Consider the following 20,550-nt stretch of genomic DNA (forward strand, 5'->3'; position numbering starts at 1 on the left):
CCTTCTAGGAAGCTCAGAGGCCATTTTATTTTATTATTATTTAAAACATACAAATTTATTATTATGTGACAGCTTAGTAGGTCAGAAGTTAGGTATCGGTCTCATTGGTCCAGAATCAAGGTGTTGGGTGGGAGGCCGATATTCTTTTTGGAGGCTGTAGGGGAGAATTCATTTCCTCGCCTTTCTCAGCTTCCAAAGACCATCCCCACATTCACTGGCCACCCACATGCATCGACTACCCACATTCTTCTGTCTTCAGAGTGAACAAGTTTGCATCTCTCTGACCTGTCTTTCATAGTCACTTCTCCCTCTGACCCTAGCTGGAAAAGGGGGATTGATTTTGAGGATTCTGATGAGATTTGGGCCCACCTAGATAATCTCCCCCACTTAAAGTTGGTAACCTTAATCATTTTGGCAAAGTCCCTTTTGACAGAGGCAATTTTAAAGATCAGTAATTTAAATCTTAGATTACTAAGGAAATTGCTGATAACTAATGAAATAATTCAGAATGTAGCAATGAGGATGTTCATTTCAGCATGGATTATAACAGAAAACAATTGATAATGAACCAAATGTCCAGTATAAGGATTTAGTTAAGTAAAATTGAATAAAGTATGATATAACCATGAAATAACAGCTACTAAATACAATAGCAACATTCCTGGCACATAGTAGGTCTTCAGTCAACATGACTTTTGGTGCCCTCTTCCAATATGCTAAATAATAACCACTGACTTTTATAGTTTACAAAACATTTTATATCCTAGCCTAATTTTCACATTGTAACAGCTAATGATTGTGTTTTAAAGACCATAAACGTGAGAACAGAGAGGTTTAGTAACCAGGTCACACAGTAAATGAGTGGAAGAGCCTAAATTAGAAACCAAGGCCCCATTCATGCGTCCTGGCTGCAACACCACGCTCTTTCTCCCCAGATCAGCTTTCCACTTTGCACTTCAGCTTCTGGTATGCCAACTGCATGAGATGGCCACATGCATTGTTAGTGTGACAAGAGAGGTGTCATGACATGCACATTTATTTGCTGGCTAATAGACTATTGCCTCATTTGAAGGAGTGCTAGACATTTGGACACAAAAAGGGAAACATCTGGATGAAAGAAAGAAACATCTGGATGCTCAAACATGTACTACACGAGCTGTAAGAATTGCAAGCATCCAGTTTTCTGGACACTAAACTCTCAGAGGTAAGAGCAGCAGACAATTGGCAAACATTGAACACTGGGATGGACATTCCCCCAACACTGGGTGCTTCTGGATAGCAGGATGCTGTCTTGGTTGCTGGACTAGAAGTTTCCACCTGCCCTGTAAATGGGCACCAAATAACAGAGTCTTCCCAGAACATCATCCTTTTGGATCCCAGCAAAGTGGGTGAAGTGTTTCCCATTAGGATGAGAAATGCAAGGCGGGTTCCAGGCAGATCCCAGGGGCCCTGTGGCCACCCTGCCCTGGTACTGACCTGGCATGTGAACCATGCGGCAGTTGCAATTTTCCACGATGTAGCGGGTCTCACAGTCAATCCTACAGGCGGTGATACTGTAAACAGGAAAAAAGTCGAGGCCCATCTCTGAGGATCGGCACTCACCCCACGGTGGGGGCAGGTATGTGAGCTGCAAGACAGGAAGGAGTGGGCGGTAGTCAGCCTCAACAGACTCAGTAACTCATTCATTTACTTACTCAATCAAGAAACAATTATTAAGCATTTAAATACCATTAACTTTATAGATCTTCAACATCTGGCTCCAACACTAGTTTTCTTACCTTATCTTAATTTTTTATTTTTTTTCTTAGAGACAAAGTTTCACCATGTTGCCCAGGCTGGCTTTGAACTCCTGGCTCAAGCGATCCTCGTGTCTCAGCCTCTCTAGTAGCTGAGACTACAGGGGCACACCATCAGGCCCCACCCTAACTTAGCTTCTATAACCTTCTTTAAATGTGGTTCTCCTGAGAGTCTCTTAACCCCACCATGTCTTCCCACTCCCACATTTTGTCATCTCGCATCTCTTGGAAAGACCCAACTAAATTCCACCCTCTTGGTTTGAAACATTGGAATCCCAGACCTAGACCTGGAGGACAAAACCCAGAGGAAGATTCAGAATGAAATGGCTCTAGGCACTATCCTTGTTATTTATAGTCCTGGGCCTGGACTACAGAGACTCCCCAGGTCATGCTGTAGATGGCATCTTTTCCCTTTGAAGAAAATTACACTTCTATTCTCAGAGGTCCAGTGATCATAAATGTTCTCCTAGCATCTATGGTACTTGCCTAGTGGGAATGGGAAGGGTGAAGGATGAGGGAAATAATGGTTGTTGAGCATTTTCTAGGTGTTAAGTCCTTTATATCCATTTTTTAAGATTAAAGAATAAAAACACAATAAAATGTACAAATATTAAGTGCACTATTCAATATATTCTAAAAATGTGTTCGCCCATGTAACCAGCACACTAACCAAGATAGAGGACATTTTAAATCACCCTAGAAAGTTCGTTTCTGTCCCTGTCCAATCAGTCCCAACCTACCTGGGTAATCATGGTTATGAATTCTCTCACCATAGGTTGGCTTTGCCTGTTCTCAAACTTCATATAAATGAAAGCTTACACTATGTGCTCTTTTGCGTCTAGCTTCTTACACTCAGCATGATGTCGCTGAGGTTCATCTACATGGTTGTTTGCCCCAGGAGTTCTTTCCTTTTTATTGCTGAATAGTTTTCCAGCATTATGTATGACTACACTTCAATTTGCTTATCCATTCACTTGATCATGGGCGTTTGGATTGTTTCCAGTTTTTGGTAATCATGAAAAAACTCCTATGAATATTTATACATAAGTCATTTTGTGGGCATATGTTTTAATTTCTCTTGAGTAAATGGCTAGCAGTGAAATAGCTGGTTTGTAAGATAGGTATAGGCACAACCTTATAAGAAACTGCCCAATTGTTATCCAAAGTGGTTCTTCTATTTTATATTTCCACCAGTAGTGTCTGAGAATTCTCATTACTCTATGTCCATGACAAATCTTGACTTCATCCACCTTTTTGATTTTAGCCATTTTTGTAGGTATATAGTTGTGTCTCACTTGTATCTGCGGTTCCCTGATGGATGATTTTGAGCACAATTTTATGTGTTTATTGGCCATTCATATATAATATTTTGTGAAATGTCTGAGTTTTCTTGTCCACTAAAAGTTATTATTTTTTTACTTTTACTTTTGGGTTGTAAGAGTTGTTTGTATATTCTGGATTCAAGTCCTTTGTCAGATACATGTATTGTAAATATTTTGTCTATACCACCTATAGTCTGTGGCTTACCTTTTCATTCTCTTAATAGTATCTATTTTTTAAAATCAACTTCAGAAGATATAATTTATATACAATAAAATGCATCAATTTTAATGTGCAATTTAATAAATTTTTACAAGTGTATACACCCTTGTAACAACTACGCTAATCAGGTATAGAACATTTCCATGAACCCCCAGAATTTCCTATTTGCAGTCACTTCCTCCCTGCCAACCCTCAGGCAACCCCCAATATGCTTTCTGTTATTATAAACTAGATTTGCCTGTGTTAGTATTGTATATAAATAGAATCAAACAGTATGCATTCTTTTGTGTCTGGCTTCTTTCTCTCAGCATAATGTTTTTGAGATTCATTCATGCTTTTGCACGTTTTAGTAGTTCATTCTTTTTTTGTTGCTGAGTTTTACTTCTTCCTTTCTAGTCTTTATTATTATTTTTAATTTATTTTTCTTACCCTGCTGTATTAGCTAGAAAGTATCATGTTGGAATAAAACTGGAGAGAGAAGGTATCTTCCCTTGTTCCTGATCTTAGGAAGGAGGGTTCATTATTTCACCATAATATATTAGGCATATGTTTTTCTTAGATGTGCTTGTCACATTGAGAAAGTTCTGTCTTATTTCTCATTTGCTGAGAGTTTTTATCATCAATGATATATATTTTGGAAAATATATTTTCTACTTCGATTGAGATGATCACACGACTTTTCTTCTTCATTCTATTAATACAGTGAATGGTATTGATTGATCTGAAGACGTTGAAACCAACTTACATTCCTGGGATAAACTCCACTTAGTCATAACTTATTATCCTCCTTATATATTGCTCTATTCAATTTGCTAGTATCTTGTGGAGGTTTTTTGCATGTATGTTTATGAGGCATGTTGTATTTAATTTACTTTTCTTATAATCTCCTGGTCAAGTTTTGGTATTGGGAGTATGCTGACCTCATGAAAGCAGTTATGAAGTGTTTCCTCTTTCTCTATTTTCTGAATTTGTATGGACTTGGTGCCATTTCTAACTTAAATGTTTGATAGAATTTGCCAGTGAAGCCATCTGGACCTGGTGATTGTGTGTATGCGTGTGAAGACTTTTAATTATGAATTCAATTCCTTTAATAGATATGGAGACATTCAGATTTTCTATTTCTGTTCTTGTGCTAGTTTTGGTAAGTTGTGTTTTTTCCCCAAGGAATTTGTTCATTTCATCTAGATTTTTGAATTTGTGGGCATAAAGTTGTATGTAATATTCTCTCACCATTTTTTAATGTCTGTAGGATCTATGGTTATGTCTTTTCATGCCTGATTGTTGGTAATTTGTATTCTATTTTTCCTTATTGTTAATAATTTCTAATTTCATTATGCTTTGGTTAGAAAACATCCTCCCGATGGTTTCATTTCTTTAACATTTATTGAGATGTTTTTATGATACTGGACCAGAAAAATAAATCAATGTTTGATCTTGTTGAATGTTCTATATGCACTTGAAAAGTATATGTATTCTGTAACTGTTGGCATACTGTTTTATAAAAGGCAATTAGGTTTAGTTGTTTAATAGTGTTGCTCGGATCTTCTATATCTTTACTAACTTTTTAGTCTACTTATTCATCAATTATGAGAGAGGAGTATCAAAACATCTAATTATGACTATGGATTTGTCTGTTTCTCCCTTTAGTTTTCTCAATTTTTGCTTTGGGTATTTCTGAAACTTATTAGGCATATACATATTTAGGATTGCTACGTCTTCTGGATGACTTGATCCTGTCATCATTGTGAATAATCATCTCATGCAATGTCCTTGTTTTGAAGTTTACTTTGCATGATAACAGACGTGGCAGCTTTATTCTCCAACTATTTATCTTTTTCTATCTATTATTTTGTTTTCATCCTTTTACTGTTAACTGTCAGAATCTTTATATATTTAAGGTACATCTCCTTTTGAATGTGTTTTTAAGGTACATCTATTTGAGTGTCGTATTTTATCCTGTCTGACAATCTCTGTCTTTTAATTGGAGGGTTTGATCTATTTACACTTAATGCAATTTTTGATATAGTTGGGTTGAAGTTATCATGTTGTTCTTTGTTTCCTATTTGTCCCCATTTCTATTTCTTCTTTTGTTCTCTCTCTTCTGACTCTTTTTGGGTTAAATTGAATATTATTTTAATAGTTCATTCTGTTTTCTCCTTTGAGTTTCAATTTATACCTCTTTGTATTATTATTTTTAGTTGTTGCTCTAGGATTTACAGTATTCATCCTTAACATCACAATATACCTTGAATTAATATTATGCCAGTTCACATATAATTCTATTAATTCTATTTATATTGCTTGTGTGTCATACATTTTACTTCTGCCTCTGTTATAAGCACTATAATACACTGTTTGTTTGTTTGTTTTTGTTTTGAGACAAAGTCTCACTCTCTTAGACAGGCTGGAGTGCAGTGGCGTGATCTCTGCTCTCTGCAATCTCCGTCTCCTGGGTTTAAGCAATTCTCCTGCCTCAGTCTCCCAAGTAGCTGGGACTATAGACATGCACCACCATGCCCAGCTAATTTTTGTACTTTTATAGAGACAGACTTTCACCATGTTGGCCAAGCTGGTCTCAAACTCCTGACCTCAAATGATCCACCTGCCTCAGCCTCCCAAGTGCTGGGATTACAGGCGTGAGCCACTGTGCCTGGTCACACTGTTAATACTATTTTTGCCTTAAGCAACCCATTGACTTTTAAAGAAGAAAGAGAGCTTATGTTTTATATTTATCCACATATACACCATTTTTATTATTCATCATGCTTCTTATAGATCTGAATTTTCCATTTGATATCATTTCCCATCAGGCTGAAGAATCTCTTTTAACTTTTTTTTTTTTGAGAATGGGTTTACTTGTGGCAAAATTTCTCAGTTTTCATTCCTTCAGTTTCATTCGTGAAGTTTCATTCCTTAAGGCGAGGAGTTCAAGACCAGCCTAGGCAACATAGTGATACTGATGGCAGTGGCTGCTACCATCATGCCGGCTGCAGCTGTGCAGCTGGGGCGCGCACTCCATGGAGCCAGTGGGAGCCCTGACCCTTCTGAGTTAAGACTGGAGCTCCCCGTGCCACTGCACCCACAGCTGCAGACCCAGGCCTCCTGTAACTCCTGGGCAGGGCTACAGCCACCCAAACTGCAGCTGTGGATCCGAGCCTCCCTGTGCTCTTCTGGGAGCTGGCAACAGGTAGGATCTGCCTTCCTGGGGTTGCAGCTGCAGCTGCGGCACCCACGGCTGCAGACCTGGACCTCCCACTCCAGGAAGCAGGGAGGAGCAGGGGATAAGTGGGAGCCCTGCCCCTTCCAAGTTGGTGGGTGGGAGCTCCCAGGTACAGCTGCAGCTGCCCTCCCAGTGCAGGACCTGGGCATCTCTGTATCCTGCACCCTGAGTGGCCCCAGAAGGGACCACCCCAACCCATCCCTGCAGACTGGTGGGTGTCTGTTCCCACTGCCTGGCCCCTCTTGGCTCTTGGAGCCTCCACTGAACTTGGAGCAGGGTTGGGGGCCAAGGCCCAGGGCCATGAATTACCACAGGAGGCAGACTGATTCCTGGCAGGAAGGGGGTGGGTCCCCAGTAACGACCCACCTTCAGACCAGAGAAGACCTGAAGGCTGTGGGATGGACTGCCAGTCTTGCCCACTGGAGTTGGGACTCAGGGTGCCCCTTCCAGGCCCACCCATGGCTGCTCATGCATGAATCGGCACACACTTCCTCCCCTCTGAGGTCCATAAAAGCCCTGGGCTCGGCCAAAGCGGAACAGAGGATGGCCAGAGGACCAAGAGGTCACAGAGATGAGGAGACTGGACGACCAGCTGCAGAGAGGAGTACCCTCTCCACTGAGAGCTGCAGAGATGACCTGCCAGCAGAGGGGAGCTACCCTCCAGGGCCTTCTCGCTGCTGAGAGCTGAACACTCGATGGGGTGAGCTGCCTGCAGAGAGGAGCTACCCACTTTTCTGAGCTGTTCTAACACTAAATAAAACTCATCTCCTTCTCCTTCCCTTCTCTTTCTTCTTCTTCTTCTTCTTCTTCTTCTTCTTCTTCTTCTTCTTCTTCTTCTTCTTCTTCTTCTTCTTCTTCTTCTTCTTCTTTTTCTTCTTCTCCCTTCACTTGTCTGCATCCTTCATTCTTCCTGGATGCAGGACAAGAACTCAGGCAAAGGCACCATGGCCACAGAGGTTTGCAGCCAGAAAAATCGACACCCTAGAGATCCTGTAACAATACTCTGTCTCTAGCAAGTAAAAATAGTCAGGTGTGGTAGTGCACCCCTGCAGTCTCAGCTACTCAGGAGGCTGAGGTGGGAGGATCGCTTGAACCCAGGAGTTCAAGGCTACAGTGAGCTATGATTGTGCCACTGCACTCCAGCCTGGGTGACAGAGCATGAGGCTCCTCTAAAACAAACAAATAAATAAACACCCAAAACCAACTAAAAAAAACCTACAACGTCTTAGATTTTCATTATTTTTGAAAGATTTTGGCTGTAGATAGAATTCTAGGTTGACAAGTGTCTTCTTCCAGAATTTCAAAGGTGTTATTCCTCTGTCTCGGCCTCCATTGTTTCTGATGAGAATCAGCCATATTTTTATTGTTCCCTGCAGGTATTATGCCCCCTTTTCTCCCTCTGGTTGCCTTTGTGCTTTTCTCTCCATCTTTGCTTCTCAGGATTTAAACTACATTACGCTTAAGTGTGGTTTTCTTTGTAGTTATCCTGCTTGGGGATTCTTGAGAATCCTGGGTCTGTGAAATGATGCTTTTGAACAAATTTGAAAAAATATTAGCCAGTATTTCTTCAACTGTTTTTCTGCCTGATTCCGTCTCTCCTCTCAGGGATACCGCTTATATGCATGTTGGAGTACTCGACACTGCTCACAAGTCATTGGCACTCTATTCCCTTCCATTAGTCTTTTTTCTCTTTATGTATTATTTTAGTAATTTTTATTAACCTGTGCTCAAGTTTGGCATTCATTTATTGTTTTGTATCCAATCTTCCATTGATTCCATAAAACAATTTGTAAATTTCAGATGGTATGTTTCTCAGTTCTAGGGCTTTCATTTTTTTTAAAGGTTTCCATATCTTGACTAAAATTTTCTCATTATTTACATCTTTTTCTGCAATTACTTAACACGTTTATCATTGTTATTATAAAGTTGCTGTTTTCTAATTCCAACATTGGGATTATATGTAGATCTATTTCTACTGGTGGTTTATTTTTCTTTTCATGTTTCCCCTCTTTCCTCATGTGTCTAGGAATTTTTGATTGTATACTGGGAGACAGTCATTTTTATTATATACTGAACATTTCAGATAACTCTTTTTGGTGACTGGGTAGATTTTCATTCTCTGAATGCTGTTGAGTTTTGTTCTAGTAGGTGGTTAAATTAATGGTGTACTACTTTGATTTCATGGAGACATTGTTTAAGGCTTAGTTTAGAGATAGGTATATTTTAGTTTTGTCCTTAGTCCTGGGGTTTAGCTCCTGGTCTTGGGATGTGATCTTAACTCCTAAGGAATAACACTTCTGGGCTTAATGGACAGCCTGAGTTGTTCATCAAGATTTTCTAATTTGGTGAGATTTATATGTAGCCTATCTCCCCATGCAATGGCAGCAGCTGAAATTACTACTCAGCTCTTTCAACTGTTGTCATCCCCCTGGGCTTTTTAGACTCTCTCCCTATCCACATACAGTTCGAAGTTCAACCTAGATTTTAGGGATGTTTGTGTAAAAATTTGAGGGATCTCCCTCTGTGGGTCCCTCTTTTCTAGGATTTACCCTTCCAATTTTCAGCCTTTCTGGCAACCCTGAATACTTATTTCTGGTTCTTAAACTTAATGCTTGCTGATTTCTGGTTGAGCTCCATCCCCAGTATTCCCTTAGAACTTTGAAATGCCCTCAAGGGAGAAGCCATAGCTCACCTCTGGTTTATGCCTGGTTTTGGTCTCTCTCCAGTGCTGTCAAATAGTAGTTTGAAAATATTTTGTCCACAGTTTATGATTGCTATTTCCAGGAGAGTTAGTCTGATATTAGCTTCTTCACCATTACTGAAAAACCAAAAGGCTTTATACTTACTTACTTTAATATTTGAGGTAGATGTTCCTATTTTTTTTTTTTTGAGGTAGATGTTCCTATTATCATGTTATTGATGAGGAAACTGAGTTTCAGGAAGGTTAAGTAGTCTGTGCAAGATCACATACCTTGTGAGGGGCAGAGTCAGCAGATTTCTGATCCTAAACATGTGCTTGCTAGTGACATAGTGCCACAATGCCCCATATGTCATGGAAATCGATGGGAGGGATGGAGAAACCCTCCACGGAGCACTTTTCAGACCTTATTTATTTATTTAGTTAGTTTTAGAGACAGAGTCTTGCTTTATTGCCCAGGCTGGAGTGCAGTGCCATGATCATAGCTCACCGCAGCCTTGAACTCCTGGACTCAAGCGATCTTCCCGCCTCAGCCTCCCAAGGAGTTAGGACTACAGGGATGTACCACCACAGCCAGCTAATATTTTGAACATTTTTTTTTTTTTTTGTAGAGATGGAGTCTTGTTAGGATCTCAATCCTTCTGCCTCCACCTCCTAAAGCACTGGGATTACAAGTGTGAGTCATCATGCCCAGCCTTTCTTTGGTTTTATCTAACTGCCCTGTTCTTCCTTTCCCATGAAGCCTTGCTCTACTTTGTCATATTACTCTTTCTTTTCAGTTTGTGAGCTAAACAGGCTTTCACAGAGATTTCCTGTATGACCTTGAATAAGTCACTGCTCCCCTCTGGACCTTAGTTTCTCATCTGTAAATAGGAAGGAATTGGAAGGTAGACACCACCAAGTCCCATTCAAGTGTTGATATTCTAAGATTTAGAATTGGTTGGATCCCCTACATTGCTCAATATTGGATCCATGAACACACAATCTGGATTTTGGAGGGACTAATCATGCCTTTTGGGCAGGGACTGGGGGTCTAAAACGATGTAGATTAACTTTGAGGGAAACTCGTTTCTTTCTCTTCTACTAAAATGGGTTCTTACAATGGGTAGACAATGAATGTAGCTGGTGAAGCTCTGGAGATGGGCCAAGGTTTGTTCAGGGTCAGCCACTTCCCCCTCTTTTTTTTGCAGAGGTCATGATTCAGATACTCCGCCTACCCTGCTGTGGCTGTTTCATCATTTGCTCCATCAGCGTCTCTGAAGCCTCATACACAACAGCAGCTGGAAAATTACTGTGTGCACAGCACCGACTCTTGCTTACCAATGAGTTGTCTGAAAGTGGGTTGGAGTATTTGTTTATCCTGGGTAAGCAAAGCCTCAGGGGGAACCTGAAGCACCATCTTCAAATATCTGAAGAACTGTCTCTGGGAAGAATTAGATTTGTTTTCTGGCATCCCAAGGGAAAGATAGACACAAGAATAGTTGTAATAAGGAACGTGGGATGATGATAACGTTTATTTTTGTTGCCGGCACTGTGGTAGGCACATTATAAGCATTGGATACATTCTGGCTCAACATAAGGAAGAACTTTCTAATCCACTGGTATAATTCAATAATAAAATCACTGTCTTGGGAGTGAGTTCTCCATCACAAGGGCTGTTCAAGCAGAAACTTTACAACAAGTTGGCTGGGATGGGAAGAGAGAGAGATTTAAGCATTGGGTGTACAGTTAGATGAGATGACTTCCATGATCTCTTAAGCCCCTGTGTCTAATCATAGACCTTAAATCTCTTATTCAAATTTGAGAATGAGAGCTAGCAGAATGACCCATGCGGAACCTTTCTCTTTCAAGAGACAGCTGTGTGACTTTGGGTAAGCTACACAGCCCCATCCCTCAGCCCCAGCTTTTAGTTTCCTTATCTGATTAAATAAGTTCAGTGCTCATATGCTAGTAGGTGCTTGCCAAGACTTAGTTCTCATCCTCTTCTCTTAATAAACTCCTTCATGTTTTTCTATCCTTTCATTTATTCAACAAATATCCCAGCTCCGCCTTGGCTCTCTTTACAATTTGGCTAAACAGTCCAGCAAATCTCTGCCCTTTTTGGCTTAAGTTATTTTGAGTTGATTTTCTTGTGATAATGACTCCTGCCTGGTTCAGACATCCAAGTCAAGGTGTCATCAGGAAGACGGATCTATGGGAGTGGAGCTGGGAGAGAGATCTGGGCTACAGACATGAATGTGGGAGTCATTAGTGTATAATGAAGATGTAGGGTGGATGAGCTAGCCCGGAGATCGAGGAGAGACACCCAGGATTGAGATGCTCCTGCATGTACTTGACAACTCATCCCCCCCACTCTTTCTCCACTGTGCCATGGAGCTGGAGGCTTTGATAATTGCTTAAATTTACCACCAGAGCAAGGAACGCAGAACTTTTGTGATTAAATACCCTGGTGCATGTCTTTCACCGCTCCACTGTCTGGAGCTTCCCTCAACAGTCGCTTTCATTTTGTGGAGAGAAGCTGATGTTTGCCCTTAACCTGCCTGGGGACATCCTTATGTTGTTCTTCATTGACTTTTCCAGCCTCTCCCAGACCAAAGATCCCAAGGCACACCAGCAGGTGGCGCTGCAGCAAGCACAGCTGCCCAAGGCCCTGTAGGCAGCCTTCGCGGCCCTCAGGGGAGTCCAGCCAATCTCCTAGGACCTTGCCAAGCTCCCTGGGCCCTTCCCTCCTTTGTATCTGCAGCCACACTCTGAGGCTTTGACTTAGATGCTGCTGTGAGCAGATGCTGAGAAGATGATGAAACTGCTTAAGAGTATGTTGTTTCAGCTCCTGGAAAGGGCAGGAAAGCATACATGAGGAGAGAGGAAAAAGGAGGGATACAGGGAGAGATACACACCTCGCTCACCTGATACCCACCTGACTCTTCTGTTATGTCAGCCTCTAGGCCTTCTGCAGCAGGGATTGGACGTGGTACTCACAGGGCTGTTCCGTGGTGCTACAGGGATTGGACATTTGCTTACATGGACCAAAGTCCATTAGGCTTGGGGGTATCCCTGAGGGTTCCTGCCCAGGCAGAGGTCAGGATCTTCAGCCTTGCCTGGCCTGGCCTGGCCTCCTCCTTTTCCTCACTGACCCGTGTGTCTGAGATCCTGGCTCGTCTTCTGCTGGGAATGCCCATTTAAGAGCCTGTGCTCCGTGGTCAAGACTAAGCTGGGTTTGAATCCTGGCCCTGACACCACCTTAGCTGGGGGACCTTGGACAAATGGTTGAGAGCCTCTCTGACCTTCCCTTCTGCATAAGAATCAATCCTGAGATACTGGCTACTTCAAAGGATGCTGTGAGTTTTGAATATGTTAAAGTATGTGTAACCCAGCTATTACCCTTGGCTGACATCTGCTCTCTGTTCTGCATAATAGGACCTGACATAAAACGCAGCCCCTTGTTAAGTTGTACAGAATGCCCACTCACCCTGGGCATTAGAACATACAGAAGATGTCAGAGGGAGTTGGAGGAGGGGGCTACCTCAGAGCAAAGCAAAACCTTCGACTGGAAGAGACGATTCTACTCCTCCTTCACCTGCCTGATCCTGCTCCCTCCCCATCTTTTTCTCTCTTTCTTCGCCCTCCTCCTTTCTCTCTCACTCATGTGCTCTTACCCTTTTCCAGGAGCAGAATCAACATGTTCCTAAGCAGTTTCATCCTATTCTGAAGTCTTGGCACATGGCAACATCCTTTCCCACAGAGTCTCACTCTATCGTAGTATTTTCCCAAGGAAAGGAAGTTCCCTCCCTAAGAGGAATTCCAAGGCTAAATGTTAAGATATTTTTCTGCCTTGTTGTATAACAAGATGGAACATCTCCAAGAGTACCTGATGTATATAGATGGTGAATAAACGGCAGCCACGGTCTCACCGTGAGTCAGAATTGCCGTTCTATCTCTCCAGTTAGGAGGTTGGCTCAGGGAGTGCAGTGAGTGATGGCTGGAGCCCACCTGGCCATGCCTTTGCATCAGTCATGAAGAGACACACTCCAGTGACCCATGGTTCCAATGAAGTCTCCTCTCTGGGATCTCTGTCTGTGTATTATTAGCTGGGAAGCTACCATCCAACAGTGTTGACCACTTCTTCACAATGGTGTCAGCAATGCAATGTAGTGGGTGGTGGTGTGAGAAGAGCACTATTGGGGCATGAATTGTAACCTCTCAGCCTAACTTATCTGCTCCATTGAATCAGGGGTCTGGACCAGAAAATTGCTAAGCTCCAGGGTCTTCAAAGTCTTTGAGTCTACACATCTCAGTTACTGCCATCCAGGATGGAGGGTGGTAGGTGGATGGGCTACTCTCAGATGACTAGGACTGGGGTGGTCTAAATATTTAGGTCAGAAATGTTTTCTTCCTTTTTTTCTTTGTCTGGAGAAACTGATCAAGATGAGGCCAGCACGACCCTAGCTTAGAGACAGCCTGAAAGCCTTCTCGCTGGGAAAAACTGCCTTGGGAGTGGAGGCAAAAAGTCTCCTTTGCTATCTGTTTTTCAGAGCATAGTCAAAAGGAGTTTTTGGCTTGCTCAGCAAGGCTCTATCATTGACAAGGTAGTGCTCAACCTGACGGATGTGTCCTTTGAGATTGTGAGAGACAGGAGTGGGGGTGCACCCTGGGCTGTTATCTTATTGGGGGCCTCAGAAAGACTTTTGTTAGCTGAACTAGCCCAGTGGTCCAACCTAGTTGTATAAATACTTCATTAATTCCTAGAATGTGTCAGGCACAGGGCCAGACACTGGGGCTATAGAGATGCATAAAACAGGGTACTTGCTCTCAAGGGGCCCCTGTTTGCCTTAGCCCCTCCTGCTACCATCTTGAGGCACATCTCCAGAGCCCTGGAGCCTGTTCTCTCCCTCCTCCTCCTGCCCACACAGCTGAGGGGTGGTGGGAAGAACTGGTGAGCTCTGTGGTCTTCGTCAAGTTACCTAACTACTCTGGGCCTTAGTTTCCTTATCTGCAAAGCAGAGATAATAATTTGCAACTCTGAGGACTTCCTGAGAGTTAAATTAGACAATACACATGGATGCACCTTACACAGTGTTGACATGCGTCTGTTGAGTCTGAGTCTTTAGGTTAGGAAAGCACTTATGAAAGTCCTTCATTCAGGGTGGCAGTATGGTGGCTGGTCCATTTGCCTGTCCTAATTGCCATCCTCCTCTTAGAACATCCCCATGTCTCTTCTTGCTCACTGGATCTCAGGGTTTGACACATAGTGGGTGCTTGATGCTTGTTTGTTGAATGAACGAATAAGCAAATGAATGCATTTCCCTATCCTGCTTTCTCCCAGCCCCAGACCAGAGGATAAGTACAAGAGACTGCCTCCTCTAAGCCAGAACTCAGGTTCTAACCACTGGAATTGACAATTCCCCTTTGGCTAGGGCTGGCCTAAATGCTTCTTCTGTGGGTGTCAGCTGAGTTCTGCCCTCTGCTGAACCAGGCTGAAGCCAGGCAGGAGCAGAATGTCCATGCTGGTCCTCATGGACTTTGCAATGAGGTAGGCTTAGCACCAAATCACAACTGAGTCCAGGATTTCCAGTGTGATCTTGGGCATGACACTCAACCTCTCTGGGCCTCTGTGCCCCATCTGTAAGGGGCATTATTCTCCGAGAGGCCGCAGGTTATAGGATCAGGTGGCCCTGCGAGGTCCCCCTGTTTCTAGCCTTGTGCCTTGTGAGCTCCCCTCTTTGTCCTGCCTCCCACTATAAGTGCAAATTTCTGTCTTGCCCACCCAGATGGAGGGCAAATCAGAGCCTGCTTTTTGAGCCATAATGTTCAGTTTGATGTTTTTATTGCATCCTGCTGCATGATTTAAGTGTTTGTATATGATTATTATTGTGCTCCTTTAAAACAATCTGGAAATCAAATCCAATACTAAAATCAAATCCACCAATCAGCAGGTAACAGAGGCAGCAAAGGGGTCTCAGGGGAGACATGTCCTTGTAGGCAGCACAGAAGCAGTGAGACACCCTCCTCCTGCCTCTGCCTGGCTTCAGTAAGGGTTCAACCCAGAAGGTCAAAGCAGAAAGGATGAGATCAAGAATAAGCAAAAGTCGCTGTTAAGAGATGGAGCAATAACACCCGCCAGTTGGTGCCTGTGGATTAAAAGGGATTTAAGAATATCATCTCTTTTAATCCCCACAATAACCCTGTGAGACTGGGTACTACTTGCCCAAAAGACTGACTGTAGATTAACTGATGGTATAAATATAGCTGATATTTGTTGAACCTTTACTATGTGCCAGGCACTGTTCTAAGAATTTCACTAGAACCGACTCGTTGCATCCTCATAACAGCCTTATGGAATTGAAACTTTGATTGTCTCTGTTGGATATCTGGTGATCCTGGAGCCCAGAGAGGTTAAATGACTCTGGTCACACTGGACAGTAGGTGGCCTAGCTGGGATTGGAACCCAGCAGATCATACTTTTTCAAACACCTGAGACTGCTTTGCCTAAAGAAAGAATATACCACAGCAGGGTGGGGTCCACAGGAAGCAGAAGTAATTACCGAGTGAGTGGCTGGAGGTCATTGCAGAGATTTTTGAGAGAGGAATATGCTACGGGTTCTTCAGACCCCAGTATGGGAAATGTTGCATAGACGCATCAAACGCTTAGCTCTCACAACAACCTTGCCAATTAAATATTATCCTTGTTTTACTGATGAGCAAACTTCAGTCACTTGCCACAGTGCTAAGAAGTGGCAGAGCCAGGATTCAAACGCAAGTTGGTCTGACCACAAGGCTACTGATTGGGAGTCAGGGGACATCCTAATCTTGGCTCTGCTATTAACCCGCTCTCGTCTCTAGGAGACTTAGCATTTTCCTCTGCAGCATGTAGGTTCAGAATAGATAACCTGTTGTGTAGTATAGGTGGTGGGTGCTCTATAAGCCAAACCAGGTGACTGCTCCCCATTCCCTCCAATCCTGGGCATATGGCAGACATCACCAATCAATCACAGACATGGTCTTAGAACTTATCTAAACACTGCCATTTGATTGAAATTGGAACTGAGAGGAAATGTTCCATTTTGGGAGACTTCATATGTAGAAACCATCAAACCACACATTGCTAAATATTCACAGAGAACAGACAAAACTTATTATGTATTATATAAAATACAGAATGTGCTCAGCATGACTTTCCCACGAGAACAGTAACCACAACCTGCCTGCTTGTGAAGGAGCATCCCTGACTGGCGTTTGGACAATCAGACCACACAAGGAATCACCCCATCAAAATCTGGGGATGCCCTGCTCCTGCCCTGGAATCACACACAGCTGATTGTTGTGCTGGCTGGAAGCGAAGTTGCAGTAGTAGCTGATATAGCACTTTGATGAGCAACAAAAATCAATTAAAAAAATGAACTACCCATGGTTTGTGATGAATAAAATAATAAGCTCATATCCATTGCAAAAATGTCTATGAGTGGGAGAGAATGTGATAAGAGCAAAAAATGTGAATTGGTTATGCAAAAAAGCAAGAGGATTTTTTTTTGAAAGACTATAACTTGACTCATTCTAACACGACTTTTATCTTGGGCCTTGCTGGCTCTAGATATGCCTCTAGAGCTCTGTAAGAATCCCTTAAGCTTTGATGTCATAAGAGCAGAGACAGCCTCTGCAGTTTTTTTCCATCTGTCCATCGATCCACCCACCCACCCATTATCTGTCCATCTGTCCATCCATCCATCCATTTATCCATCCATCCATCTTCCCATGCCCCCACCTTCTATATGTCCAATAAACGTTTTATATTTTTTTTATTTTTTTGAGAGTGAGTCTCGCTCTGTCGCCCAGGCTGAAATGCAATGGCAAGATCTTGGCTCACTGCAACCTTCGCCTCCTGGCTTCAAGCAATTCTTCTGCCTCAGCCTCCCAAGTAGCTGAGATTACAGACACCTGAAACCATGCCCAGCTAAGTTTTGTATTTTTGTAGAGATGGAGTTTCACCATGTTGGTCAGGCTGGTCTCAAACTCCTGACCTCAAATGATCTGTCTGCCTTGGCCTCCCAAAGGCTGGGATTACAGACATGAGCCACCGTGCCTGGCCCCAATAAACGTTTATTAAGCACCTAATCTGTTCCAGAAACACTGCTAGGAATTGAGGCTATGAAGATGAATAAGGTATGATTCCTACACCCGTGGGGTTTAGTCTAAAAGAACAGACATGCCCATAACCAAGCAAATGCTACAGTGGGGTCATAATGTCCAGGCATAGTGGGGGCACTGAGGAGGGTGTGGTCTAATTGGGAGTGCCATTCAGAAAAGACTTTTTGGAGGGGATGGTCACCTTTGAGCTGAGTCTAGAAAGACTGTATGGTTTTTTAGGCAGATCAGGAGTGGGAAGGGTGTTCTGGGTGGAGGGTACTGCATGTGCAAAGACACAGAGGTATAAAGAGGCCCAGCCTGGTGGGGCAGCCTCAGGCAATACAGCAAGGCTGGCGTGTGGGTGAGTGTCCGGCTGGGGTGCAATGCCTGGTGCCTATGGAGCAGCCCCAACACTGTACCAGCTGAGGGCCTGAACAGTTCTCCATAGCTGTTAATGTGAATCCTACACATGCACTAGTAGGTATCACCCCTGTTAAATGATACTGTGAATCCTACATATCACTAGTAGGTATCGCTCCTGTTAAATCCACGCCCTCCCTTCCTCTCCCCAGCGAAAGAGCCGCCTCAGTGAGAAGAGCGTTTTCAGTGTGCCTGTGCATGCCGACGCACCATTATAATCACATCTTCACTGGGACACAATTTCTTGGGTGACTGCTGTTGGTGCTGCCGGAAGCATGTTCCCAGCAAATTGCCTCCGTGTGTGATTTGTTGATTGAAACAGGGAGAGGAGAAGTGTTCCAGGGATGTGGGTGGGGAGGTGGCCTTGCCCACAGGAAGGAGCCTGGGTTTTGGAGTCATGCAGGCGTGGCTTGGCTAATGAGGGGCCGGCCAGGCACTTTACCTCTCAGAGCTCAGCTTTTCTTCAGCCCCTCCAGCCACAGGCAAGGTGATCAGCTTTGTCTTTTCTGGACCAGGGTCATGGGGAGGGCCACCATCTGACCTGCCAGTGCTGTTGGGGTCCTCAAGACATAGTACTGAGTGGGAGAGTCCTGACTCCTCTGTAAGCTGGAAAGGGGCAATTTTCATTCCAGATTGCATCTCTGTCCTGCATTTTCTCCCCGCACTGCCTTCTCCTCCTCCTTTTCTTTTTCTGGTTGCATTTCCATCTTTCTAAGAAAATTCCTGAGTCCAACTTCCACCCTCAGCTGAAGAATCTGAAGAGGTCAGGAGAAGTGACCTTTCTCCATGTGAATTGGACAGTCTCAGAGCTGCCGGGTACAGCTGTGCAGAGTATGCACTGCGCAACTGCAAGAGGTTCTACTCACATCGACTAAGGTGTGAATGAAGCCTCCAGAGAGTGCACAGGCGCAGCCCTGAACTATTTGTTTCCCTGTACTGTGGCCCCATCTGGGGCTTGACTGCTCCTTAGCTAGTCATCCATTTTCAGTTCCCATCATCCCGCTCTTCCCCTTAACATAGATTACACATACTACGTTTACACGGCAATGGAGACGTTCCTGGATGAGTGAGCAGGGCAGGGGATTGGGGTGGGGTCAGGAGTCTGTTTGTCGGAGTATAAATTGGCTTCCATTCACTATCTCTTTTGGAATAGTGACCTTTTATTTCTTTGCTTTTTTCAATGGATGTATTTGAAATGGAAGTTGGGTCCAGGTTGGAATATTTGCTTCATGGGTTTTCTTAAAGTAGAGCACACCTCAATGCATTTGCTGCAATTTTGGCTTTTGCTCTATTCAAAATCTACTTTCTCCCCTCTGAGTGGGGAATGAAGGAGTGTCTCTTGTCCTAGGGTGGCTTTTGCCCAGGCTGGGAGTGTGTGAGCGGGTGCGGGGTGTGTGTGCGTGGGGAGCTGAATTCAGGGGAAGCCTGCCCAGCTCTGGCCTCTGCAGCCTGCCTGTCCTCCTCTCCAGCCATGCTCCCCCACCCCAGCATTAGCCCTCCATAGCCTCAGAACAGATTTGTTTTCAGCTGACCCAGCACCAAGCTTCAGGGCTTAGCCCTGAATAAAAAAGGAAGGGGATGTCTGTTGAGCTCCTGCATGTGTGGCAACTTGTCAGGGTCTCTGTGTGTGCAGCCTCAGTTAATCCACACACTAATTCTCCCTTGAGTGGCAGCTGCAGCAGATTGACAATTCCACGCCCGACACTCCACCAGGGAGGCTGCTGGAGGCCGGGCAGAGGCGTCAGAATGAGCCCCAGTCGCCTTCTCCCTTTGGGACACTACTGCAGGGGCAGAGGGCCCATAGGGCAGAACCAACCCCAGAGCCCAGTTTCAAGAGCTGGATGAGTTTCTTCCCTGCGCTCGTGACGCCGCATGATTAAGGTTCTGCTGCATCCCTTGGCCCCTGAGATGGCCTCGCAGGAAGCTCTGTGTGCACCAAGCAGTTGCCATAAAATTCATCTTTTATTGTCCTCTTCCTGGATCTTTTCAGTGGGGGAATAGTGGATGCTTACAGGCATAAAACATGTGTGGCTTTTATGGGATTCTGCCAGGGTGAAATGTGGGATCCAACCTTTATGTTCTTGACCCCCTTCCCTCTCAGAGTTGAGAGTGGGTGAGTTCCCTGTCCTCATGCCTAGAAATGCTACAATCCTTGGCATACTAGGGCACATGTCTCACATGGGGTGGAGCTTCTTTACAGATCCCTCCCCCAACTTTTTGTTTTTCTTAGAGACAGGGTCTGTCACCCAGGCTGTAGTGCAGCAGCACCATCATAGTTCACTGTGCCCTCTGTCTCCTGGGCTCAAGCAATTTTCCCACCTCAAAAAGCAATTCTCCCTGCCTCCCAAAGTGCAGGGATTACAGGCATGAACCACTATGCCTGGCCTTACTTTACAGTAAGTAAAGTACTTTCTTTTCCACTAAATGGTTTCAGTTGTATATAGCTGAGCCTTTCTTTTCCACTAAAGGATTTCAGTTGCATATGGCTGAGCTAGTTGTCTGGCGTGGCTGCCGGCATTGGTTTTAATGTCTCTGGGGTGCGTCATGAAAACTCTGAATGGGAATTGGGCAGATGCTGCCCTTCATAGATGTAATCTTGAATGCTTTGACCATTAGGAAGGACTGCAATGGAAAGATAAATACACCACCTACCTCAGAGGTTCGAAGTCATTTGTATCTGTGATGGACTGAATTGTCTGTCTCCTCTCCCCAAAATTCATATATTGAAGCCCTAACCCCCAGTGTGACAATTT

General features: G+C 43.8%; 1 protein-coding gene across 2 annotated transcripts in view; it reads right to left on the bottom strand.

The window, feature by feature from the left end:
* Positions 1-20,550, bottom strand: part of ASIC2 (acid sensing ion channel subunit 2) — a 1,127,000-nt gene that overhangs the window by 13,810 nt on the left and 1,092,640 nt on the right. For both annotated transcript variants that reach the window (NM_001271252.1, XM_028835771.2), the window contains 1 exon segment: positions 1,477-1,627. In NM_001271252.1, the coding sequence (NP_001258181.1) occupies positions 1,477-1,627 (151 nt within the window).

The sequence above is a fragment of the Macaca mulatta genome, chromosome 16 (genome assembly GCF_049350105.2).
Source record: "Macaca mulatta isolate MMU2019108-1 chromosome 16, T2T-MMU8v2.0, whole genome shotgun sequence".
Lineage (NCBI taxonomy): Eukaryota > Metazoa > Chordata > Mammalia > Primates > Cercopithecidae > Macaca > Macaca mulatta.